At 41.9% G+C, this 11,495-nt stretch overlaps 1 protein-coding gene across 1 annotated transcript; it reads right to left on the bottom strand.

The window, feature by feature from the left end:
- Nucleotides 1-6,121: 6,121 nt before the first annotated feature.
- Nucleotides 6,122-10,771, bottom strand: LOC120028797 (extracellular calcium-sensing receptor-like). Its single transcript, XM_038974037.1, has 7 exons — nucleotides 10,566-10,771; nucleotides 9,735-10,029; nucleotides 8,829-9,118; nucleotides 8,295-8,590; nucleotides 7,949-8,169; nucleotides 7,305-7,650; nucleotides 6,122-7,038 (listed from the first exon to the last, which is right to left on the bottom strand). Exons 1-7 carry the CDS (start codon nucleotides 10,634-10,636, stop codon nucleotides 6,122-6,124), a joined length of 2,436 nt encoding a protein of 811 aa, XP_038829965.1. The 5' UTR covers nucleotides 10,637-10,771.
- Nucleotides 10,772-11,495: the final 724 nt, after the last annotated feature.

Below are 11,495 nucleotides of genomic sequence, written 5' to 3'. Positions count from 1 at the left end.
CCAACAACAGAAGCTCGTCAAAGGTAAGGCAATAATTATATTTTTATTTCTGCGTTTTGTGTCGCGCCTGCAGGGTTGAAATATGCTTCTCTCTTTGTTTACTATGGTGCTATCCTCAGATAATAGCATTGTTTGCTTTCACTGAAAAGCCTATTTGAATTCTGACATGTTGGCTGGATTCACAACCTGTGTAGCTTTAATTTGGTATCTTTCATGTGTGATTTAATGAAAGTTAGATTTTTATAGTAATTAATTTGAATTTGGTGCGATGCATTTTCTCTGGCTTTTGGCCAAGTGAGACAGTAGCGTCCCGCCTAAACTCAGATTTTTGGATATAAATATAAACTTCACCGAACAAAACATACATGTATTGTGTAACATGAAGTCCTATGAGTGTCATCTGATGAAGATCATCAAAGGTTAGTGATTAATTTTAAATCTATTTCTGCTTTTTGTTACTTCTCTCTTTGTCTGAAAAAATGGCTGTGTTTTTCTGTGGCTATGTACTGACCTAACATAATCGCAAGGTGTGCTTTCGCCGTCAATCCTTTTTGAAATCAGACACTGTGGCTGGATTAACGAGAAGTTTATCTTTAAAATGGTGTATAATACTTGTATGTTTGAGGAATTTTAATTATGAGATTTCTGTTGTTTTGAATTTGGCGCACTGCAATTTCACTGGCTGTTGGTTAGGTGGGACGCTACAGTCCCACATATCCCAGAGAAGTTTTAACCTGTTTGGGCTGCAGGGGCAGTATTGAGTAGCCGGATAAAAGGTGCCCATTTCAAACGGCCTCGTACTCAATTCTTGCTCGTACAATATGCATATTATTATTACTATTGGATAGAAAACACTCTCTAGTTTCTAAAACCGTTTGAATTATATCTGTGAGTAAAACAGAACTCATTTTGCAGCAAACTTCCTGACAGGAAGTGGAAAATCTGAAATCGATGCTCTCTTCTAGGGGCTGCCTATTAAAGTCCTTGATATTTATTAGTTTAGATGCACTTCATACGTCTTCCACTAGATGTCGACAAGGAGTGAGAGAAGAAATGGAGTGTGTAACTTGATCTGGGCTTGCATAATAGCTCTTGGCATGACGTGTCACCAGTTTCCTGTTTTCTGGAGAGCGCGCGAAGGGACCTGGATTTGCCTTCTGTACAGCTGTCGTTATAGACAACTAATATCTCCGGCTTTGATTTTATTTGATACATGTGACAATATCATCGTAAAGTATGTTTTTTCAATATAGTTTCATTAGATTATTGAAATTTTTTCGGGACGTTAGGCGTGGTGCGTTGTGTGCCTTTGTTCAGGAAGGAGAGCTTTGCGCTACTTTGCTAGCTTTCCGTGCTAATTGACTGGAGAAGAGGACATTCTAAATCCAAACAACGATTGTTCCCGACAAAGGACCCCTCGTACAACATTCTGATGAAAGATCATCAAAAGTAGGACCCATTTTATGATGCTATTTCATATATCTGTCGAACATGTGAAATAGTCGTTTGCGCCCAGCTTTTGGGTACTCTCTTGCCATAACGTAAACTGCATATCGTAATGAAGTTATTTTTAGAATTCTAACAGGGCGACTGCATTAAGAACTAGTGTATCTATCATTTCCTATACAACATGTCTTTTTTAGTTATGTTTATGAATAGTAATTTGGTCAGAATATGTGTGTCAGGAAAAGTGTCAGAAAAATATCTGGACGTTGTGGGAAAAAGATGCTACGTTAGCACAACGTTAGCACAATGTATAACCACTGATTTCAGCTCTAAATATGCACATTTTCGAACAAAACATAAGTGTATGTATAACCTGATGTTATAGGACTGTCATCTGATGAAGCTTATCAAGGTTAGTCAAAAATGATATATCTTGCTGGTTTATTCGCTATCGCTAACGTGCCTATTGCTATCGCTAACGTGCCTTGATGAATGAATGCGGTAGTGTGGTAGGCTATTGTAGTAAGCTAATATAATGCTATATTGTGTTTTCGCTGTAAAACACTTAAAAAATCGGAAATATTGGCTGGATTCACAAGATGTTTGTCTTTAATTTGCTGTACACCATCGATTTTTCAGAAATGTTTTATGATGAGTATTTAGGTATTTGACGTTGGTGTCTGTAATTATTCTGGCAGCTTTCGGTGCAATTTCTGATTGTAGCTGCAATGTAAACTATGATTTATACCTGAAATATGCACATTTTTCGAACAAAACATAGATTTATTGAATAACATGTTATAAGACTGTCATCTGATGAAGTTGTTTGTTGGTTAGTTTGGTTGGTTCTTGGTTAGTTAGGTTGGCTTTGTGCATGCTACCTGTGCTGTGAAAAATGTTAGTGCTTTTTTGTATTTGGTGGTGAGCTAACATAAATATACGTGCTGTTTTCGCTGTAAAACATTTTAAAAATCGGACATGTTGGCTGGATTCACAAGATGTGTACCTTTCATTTGCTGTATTGGACTTGTGTGAAAGTTAAATATTTCTAAAAAATATATTTTGAATTTCGCGCCCTGCACTTGAAGTGGCTGTTGTCATATTGATCCCGACTTAGGGCTTGCAGCCATAAGAAGTTAACAAACTTTAGTTTTGGCAAGTCGGTTAGGACATCTACTTTGTGCAGGACACAAGTCATTTTTCAAACAATTGTTAACAGACTATTTCACTCATAATTCACTGTTCCAGTGGGTCAGAAGTGTACATACACTAAGTTGACTGTGCCTTTAAACAGCTTGGAAAATTCCAGAAATGATGTCATGGCTTTAGAAGCTTCTGATAGGCTAATTGGCATACTTTGAGTCAATTGGAGGTGTACCTGTGGATGTATTTCAAGGCCTACCTTCAAACTCAGTGCCTCTTTGCATGACATCATGTGAAAATCAAATTAAATCAGCCAAGACCTCAGAAAATAAATTGTAGACCTCCACAAGTCTGGTTCATCCTTGAGAGCAATTTCCAAACGCCTGAAGGTACCACGTTCATCTGTACAAACAATAGTACGCAGTATAAACACCATGGGACCACGCAGGCGTCAAATGTATTTGGCTTAGGTATATGTAAACTTCCGACTTCAACTGTATGTTTCCCATGTTAATAAAGCACCTTGAATTGAATTGAGAGACAGAGACAGAGACAGATATAGATAGTTTAACATGTATAATATATTGTTCTCTCCACAGGTGAGCTACTTTGCGACCTGTACCTGTCTGACAGATAGTTTAACATGTATAATATATTGTTCTCTCCACAGGTGAGCTACTTTGCGACCTGTACCTGTCTGACAGATAGTTTAACATGTATAATATATTGTTCTCTCCACAGGTGAGCTACTTTGCGACCTGTACCTGTCTGACAGATAAACTCTCCTATCCCTCGTTCCTGCGCACTGTGCCCAGTGACCTGTTCCAGGTATGAAGGAAGATGGGAACGTTTTAGACATAAGTAGTTTTAGATATAAGTAGTGCAAAAGCAATGTGTTAAGTACACTTTTATGTCTTTGTGTATTGCTCAGTTTACTAAACTCCAGTTAAATAATCACCTCCTTATAATGCAAATTGCTAAAGAAAAAATATCAAATTGAATCATGGTGCCAGATTACAATGAGGTTTACTGTAAATGTTTCTCTCAAAACATTGCTTTTGCTGCTATGAAAATGTGCCCCATAATTTATCTTATGACATGCTCTCTGTCTAATCCTTCTCTTCTTTATCTCATCCTAGGTTCGGGGTTTAGTCCAGTTGGTGAGCCACTTCGGCTGGCGCTGGGTTGGCATCCTGGGCACCTCGGACGACTACAGTCGCTATGGCATCCAGGCCTTTACCAAGCAGCTGAAGGACCAGGGAGGCTGCCTGGCGTTCCACCTCACCATCCCCAATTCCCCCTCCCCAGCTGGGCTACGTGCCATGGCCGACACCCTGCAGAGCTCCAGGGCTCGCGTGGTGGTAGCCTTCGCTACAGAGGGCCAGCTGCTGGAGTTTCTCTCTGAGGTGAGTTCTCCTCTTTAAAATGTTCTGTCAGGTATTTACTTCATTTTGATTTATTTATCTTCCTTTCTTCTAGTTTTATTGTGCTAAATAAAACTATGTAGAAACTCTCTGAGAACGTGGATAAGCAACATACAATACCAACTGTTTAATTCTTCATCCTCAGCTGGCATATGTACTGGTTCAAAAGATCTGAGTGACACAGAGAGAATTTAATCTAATGTGTCTCGGCTCAGGATAAGACCCAGATGCAGACACAGGGCGCCAATAGTTTGAATCTCCAATATTTATTATAACACAAGAGTAAGGCAAACGGCAGGTCGGGGGCAGGTAGAGGATCGTAATCCAGGTCAGAGTCAGGCAGGTACAGGACGGCAGGTAAGCTCAGGGTCAGGACAGGCCGAAAGATCAGAACCGGGCAGACTAGAAACAAAACTTGAGAACAGGAACATGGGGAAACTCGCTGACCTGACAAGACAAGATGAACTGGAAACAGACAAGGAGAAAAGGCAGGTCTTAATACACAGGAGAAAATGGGTAAAAATGGGAGACACCTGGTGGGGGGTGGAGACATGCGCAAGACAGGAGAAACAGATCTGAGTGTGACATTGAGTCAGGATCTCCTATTGTGTGTGTGTGTGTGTGTGTGTGTGTGTGTGTGTGTGTGTGTGTGTGTGTGTGTGTGTGGGTGTGTAAGTAAGTGTGATTATTTATGAATGTATTTCCAGTAATATTTAATAATACTTCTATGTTACTTGTTTTTACGACATGATCTCCTCCCCTCACCCTCCCCTTTCTCTTTGCTTATTTGAGCTGTCCTTGCCATAATATGTACTTGGTCTTTTACCAAACAGGGCTATCTTCTGTATACCCCCCCTACCTTGCCACAACACAATTGATTGGCTCAAACACATTAAAGAAGGAAAGAAATTCCACAAATGAATTGAAATGCATTCCAGGTGACTACCTCATGAAGCTGGTTGAAAGAATGCCAAGAGAGTGCAAAACTGTCATCAGAGCAGAATAATCTAAAATCCAAAATATTGTTTGATTTTTTTTAACACTTTTTTTGGTTACTACATGAATCCATATGTGTTTTTTATTAGTTTTGATGTCTTCACTATTATTCTACAGTGTAGAAAATAATTGAAATGAATTGAAATGAGTAGGTGAGTAGGTATGTTCAAACTGTTGACTGGTACTGCAAGTAGAGAACAACTTAATGTTAAGTGTTACTCATAACCACAGCTCATAATGGTTGCTGCCAACTACAGTACTTGTGCTCCAGAGTGGTGCAGCGGTCTAAGGAAATGCATATATGTGCTAGAGGCGTCACTACAGACCCTGGTTTGATTCCGGGCTGCATGACAACCGGCTGTGATTGGGAGGCCCGTAGTGCGACGCACAATTGGCCCAGCGTCGTCCGTGTTAGGGTTTGGCTGGGGTGGTCTGTAATTGTAAATAAGAATTTGGTCTTAAATGTCTTGTTAAATAAATAGAAATTGAAGTACTATACATTGCACTAGAAACTATTTGGCTTCTTGAACAGTGTGTGTCTTAATTAACTGCTCTAGTAGGTGATGTAAGCATGAGAAGACTGACCATCACTGGACACTGGGTTGAAGTGTTAATGTGAAAAGGTTGGTTTGTTTGTGATCTGTAATTAATAACATGCAATAAATATTAAAAAACAAGGTATCGAACAAATGTGGATTGACAGGCCAAGCAATCATTGACATGACACCAATATATCTGAAAATGTTTATTATATTATACTACTATAATACATAATATGATGAATTACAATAGCAATTGAACACATGCACTTCAATGTTATATCAATTCATATAAGAATAAAGCTTTTCTCCAACAACATGGAAGTGGTTCCACTCTGTAGGCTACTGCTAATCACATCATTTAGCAGGTCAAATTAGATTTTAACACTCTAGATTAGAACAATCTCTCATAACATTGGAATATCTAAAGTGAACCTGTGTCATGTTACTAGTTACAATGTTACCAATGATTAGCTGCTAAATTGTTGGTCATCTCTGACAGAGTAGTCCTACCTAACTGTATGATAAACCATATAACTGAACGTTACAATGTTTTTTCACCTCAATCATTTCTTAATAACGTGTATCATTGGATGTCTTCTCCATAAGGTGTTTCTTGTTGTTCTTCTCCGGCCTGAACAGAATAATGAAGCATTTAGGAACAAATAATAGAAAGAACAACCCAAAGCTAGAGGTGATGATGGCAAAGATCTCCACAGCTACAGTGAACTTCCCAGGAGAGCTGACATAAGCTGGGATAAAGGTGATCCAGACTGCACAGAATATGAGCATGCTGAAGGTGATGAATTTGGCCTCATTGAAGTTATCAGGCAGCTTCCGAGCCAGAAAAGCCAGCACAAAGCACAAGAGAGACAGGAGTCCTATATACCCCAAAACAGCCCAGAATGCACCTACAGAGCCTAAGTCACACTCGAGAAGGACCTTTTCCTTGTAGGTAGTGAGGTTTTTAATGGGGAAGGGAGGGGACAGGACCAACCACAGAGTGCATATCAAAGCCTGGACAAACGTGAAGGACACTACAGTCAATCTCTGCTGTGGAGGACCAAACCATTTCATGACATTACTGGCTGGAAGTGTAGCCCTGAAGGCCATCAACACCACTATTGTTTTCCCCAGAACACAAGAGATGCAGAGGACGAAGGTGATCCCAAACGCTGTGTGACGCAGCATACAGGACCATTCAGAGGGCCGGCCAATGAAAGTAAGAGAACACAGAAAACACAGAGTCAAGGAGAAGAGCAGCAGGAAGCTCAGCTCAGAGTTGTTGGCCCTGACGATGGCCGAAGTTCGGTGGCGGTAGAAGACAGTTGCCGTGGCGATGGCCAGACAAGCACCGCCCACAGAAAAGGCGGTCAGGATGATTCCGAGGACCTCGTGGAAGGACAGGAACTCCACAGGCTTAAGGATACAGCGGTCTCTCTCAGCGTTGGGCCAGTACTCCTTGGGACAGATCAGACAGTCTGAAGAATCTGACAGGACAAAAGAACAGACATCAAATGTTGCTAATAATAGATTCAGGTTTTATTTATTTACAAATACATGTCCCACAATGCTGCACTTTGTCAGTTTACAATACAGAATGTAGAATTAATGTGCAGCTTACATGAGATAATAATAACAGGAATATGATTGACAGACACTACCTTTGTAGTGCTGGTAATATGAATAAACCACTACTTAGTAAACCGTGATAGAAATTACAACACATTTTTGCCAACTGTTCCTATAGTCCTACCTGTGTTATTACTTATTTCTCCCTCTGCACATTGGATACAGTCATAACAGCATACAGGCTTTCCTTTCTGTACAGCCTTACGAGTGCCTGGGGGACAGCTGTCACTGCACACTGACACAGGTACTTGTGTACTGTTCTTTACCCAGGTGATTTCCTTCTCCATGTTAAACATCTGGTCAGGAGGCATGGACGCATCATAGCGCCCCACTGTCACAAACTCCATCTTACCACTCTCCCCTATCTGCCAGTTGACCAGCTCATATGTGGGAATTGGGTCCCCGTTGGCATCGAAAGACACCTGGTACCCGTTACGAGAGAAGTTCACCGTCCTCAATCTCTCCAGGACCTGGGGGTGGGAAGGGCAAGGGAGAGAGAGAGGGGACAAGAGAGAAGGAGAGAGGGGAAGAGAGATGGAGAGAGGGGAAGAGAGATGGAGAGATAGATGGAGAGAGGGGAAGAGAGATGGAGATAAGGGAAGAGAGAGAAGGAGTGAGGGGAAGAGAGATGGAGAGAGAGAAACAGAACTTTCACTTGACTCGTATATTTCTCAAAGTGTTACTTCAAATCCAGCCGTAATGGCCTTCATACATGTAGTCTAAATAAACATATATATCAGGACATTATACTATCGTCTTGTCATTCACCTGTGTTGGCTTCACATGGAGGTTTTTGTAACAGTTCACAGTGGAGTTTTCTCTCTCTTCGCAAACGATGCTGTGGATGGCGTGTGCTATGGCGTAAACAGCTTTGTACACCATGTTAGTGACACGCAGCTGGGATGTATCTGTGTAGGGGGTCTGTAGCTGCTGTATATCCTCACTGCCATCACACACCTTCTCTTCAACCCCAACACCTGTAGAGGTCCCTACAGACAGACAGAGAGAGAGAGAGAGAGAGAGACAGATGATAGAGGTACAGATAGATAGATAGATAGATAGATAGATAGATAGATAGATAGATAGATAGATAGATAGATAGATAGATAGATACCTATCCCCAGCCGACAGCCAAAGGCTCCCTCCCAGAACTCAGTGAGCAGGGGAGAGTTGGACACCTTCTGTGGGGAGAGGTCCAGGAGGAAGTCCCTGAGGCCGGGGATGACAGAGCGTTGGATGCCAAAGCCGATGGCCCCGGCACACAGGCCGAAGCGCAGCATATCTGGGTCAGTGACCCAGGTCTCGCTCCCGATCCACTGGCGGGGAGGAGAGGGCAGGCGGTCCAACTCCCTCAGCAGGATCCTCATGTCCCCAGTGGCTGCAAATGCAACCACCACCCGGGCTGTGGAGCTGGGGAACATGATTATATCATAATACAAGATTGTCATGTTTGTCATTCATTGGAATGTCTCAGTGAAGTGAACATGAACATTAGTATTAATCAACACTTTTGACATGTTTAAGATATGCAAATCATGTTGATCTCACAGATCAGCTTTGGGAAAAGAGAGAAATTAATAATTGCAGCTTTTACAAATATGGTCTTGCATTTGTGTGAATAAAAAGTTCACAAGTAGTCACGGATCACCTGCGGATCACGTCGGCCACCCGTTGCACTCTGCTGAGTGGGTTGGTACGGTAGAAGGCTTCAGAATACTCCACACAGATACCTTCCTCTTGTGCTGCCTGTAGGAAAGCCGCCATCCCGTTATTACCGTAGTCAGAGTCGGAACGGACCGCCCCAATCCAGGTCCAGCCGAAGTGCCTGATGAGGCGGGCCAGAGCGGCAGCCTGGAACTGATCACTGGGGATGGTTCTGAAGAAGGTTGGATACTGTTTCTTATCACTCAGACACGCACAGGTGGAAAAGTGGCTCACCTAGGTAGAAACAGACAGTCGAAAACATGAGAAAGAACATCACGTCGGCCTAACAACTAGTGTATTGGCTACTTCCTGATTTTTTTCTTTAGCTATGTATTATGATGTTAGGGAGACAATAATAATAAGCCGATTTATTGTTTTTCGTTTTGCCAGAATGAAAAGGATGTACACAAAGTGTGAAACTAATCCCTGGTCTAATCCCTGGCCCATAACAACCTAGCCTATGAAAGATAGTCCTAGATAGGATGTACACATTTCTACCCAAGACCTTGGTCATTCTATTCATATTGATAATAGTTTTATAAGTCATACTGGTGCTGTGAAAAACATGAGTAAAAGGTGTTACAACAATCCCTGGTCTCCCATAACAACCTAGCCTATGAAAGATAGTCCTCAGATCAAGTTTAAATGCCTCCAGACGTTCTCCAGACTCATAGTTCTCAGTCTATGTTGAAATGCCTATAGAAGTTCTCCAAACTTTCTCCACATAATTTCACACAGAAATGTATATTCCTGAAAGAGAGGAGAATACAGTTGAATATACAGGAAGTTAAAAGAGGATTTCTTTCCTGAAAGAGAGGAGAATATATGATTTCTTTCCACAGGAGTTTACCTGAGGAATACCGAAAGGACCGATGATGCGCAACATGCTGATGGTAGGCGTGGAGCCAGACTCGCCCACGATAGCTGTCACCGTAGCTGATTTCAAGCACTGTTCTCCAGTATCAAACATGGGATCCAGGCCGTTAGCCAGTTGGAAGGCCACTTTCACGGCCATGGGGACCGAGGAACATGAGTCATGCACTTGATAACCGAGTGTGACACCCGGTAGAAGGTCAGAACTGTTGTTTATCTCCTCAACTGCGAAGACCATGGCGCGCGAGAAGCGCAACTCACGGGAATCCAAACTGTAAATAGAAGATAGGTGAGTGAGCACCACTTGACTAAATGGTAAACTAGCATATAGAATACATGGTTATACGAGGCCAAACATCTTAATATCTAGCCTTATTTTCCACCCTGTCTACATGCCTACACTTTTGTTATCGGTAGTTGAGGACATTGTAGGATAGCCTGCTTTTTGAAAATGTGACCCTTTGTAACAGTAGGCTTTACCTACTCTCTCAGATACAAACACACTTTTTATCTGTCTTTAAAACACTGTTTGTCTGTCTTTAAACACTTTTTCTATGTCTTTAAAACACTGTTAATCTGTCTTTAAAACATTTATATCAGTCTGTAAACACACTGTTTATATGTCTTTAAAACACATTTTATCTGTCTTTAAAACACTGTTAATCTGTCTTTAAAACATTGTTTATCTGTTTGTAAACACACGTTTTATATGTCCTTAAAACAATGTTCCTCTGTCTTGTAAACACAATTCATCTGTCTCCCCAAGCAGTCACAGTCCTGTCCCCTGTTCCCTCTTGCGCTCACTGACCTCCCTGTGCACTGCAGGGGCTCAGGCAGGCTGGTGTAGCTGTGTTCCACAGTGTGCATATAGTAGTGCATGGAGAAAACACCCCCGATGACAAAGTCCCCGTCCTGGGAGAACGCCGGAGGACGAGGGCTGCCTTGGAGCCTGCATCTAACAGACTCCAGCCCAGAGGCAGAGGCAGAGGCAGACGAGAGCAAGGCAAGCCCACCAGCCACCACAGCTAGATGTAGCAGACCAAGACTACCAGCCAGACTTGGATCCAGAGCAGGAGCCGGAGAGAGCCTCATTCCCCTGATGTGTAGAAGGTATGGCGTAATACAGTGCCACACAGACCCACATAGGTCAGGTTACCTCTCTACTCTGGTTTAAATACCCACCGTACCTCTGTGGGGATTCCTCTGAGGACCACACTGTGGGTATGGCCATGCCAAGGAGGGAGGGGTTAGAGGCTGCTCTGCTCACCCAGTCAGATCATGATTCTTTCAGCTGTAGAGAGAATATGCAACTGCATCAGACCTACGTTGACTGTAATGGTTTAGATAGACATAAACATACATTAGACACAATAACCATCTGGCCCTCTTATATTTCCTCTACAGTCTTGTCCTCTTGGCACGCTGGCTCTAAAGGAAGCTTGTTCTCAAGTGTCTGTCCTATATCTGAGAAAGGTCACAATGTATTATTATATATTTTTTATTTTAACATGTGTTTATATTTGGCACTAAACAGTTCCCATACTATAAAGTCGTGGCCAAAAGTTTTGAGAATGACACAAATATTAATTTTCACAAAGTCTTCTGCCTCAGTTTGTATGATGGCAATTTGCATATTCTCCAGAATGTTATGAAGAGTGATCAGATGAATTGCAATTAATTGCAAAGTCCCTCTTTGCCATGCAAATTAACTGAATCCCCAAAAACATTTCCACTGCAT

The sequence above is a fragment of the Salvelinus namaycush genome, chromosome 34 (assembly GCF_016432855.1).
Source record: "Salvelinus namaycush isolate Seneca chromosome 34, SaNama_1.0, whole genome shotgun sequence".
In the NCBI taxonomy this organism is placed as follows: domain Eukaryota; kingdom Metazoa; phylum Chordata; class Actinopteri; order Salmoniformes; family Salmonidae; genus Salvelinus; species Salvelinus namaycush.
The sequence above is the reverse complement of the archived record's forward strand: the minus strand, read 5'-3'. Positions and strand labels throughout refer to the sequence as shown.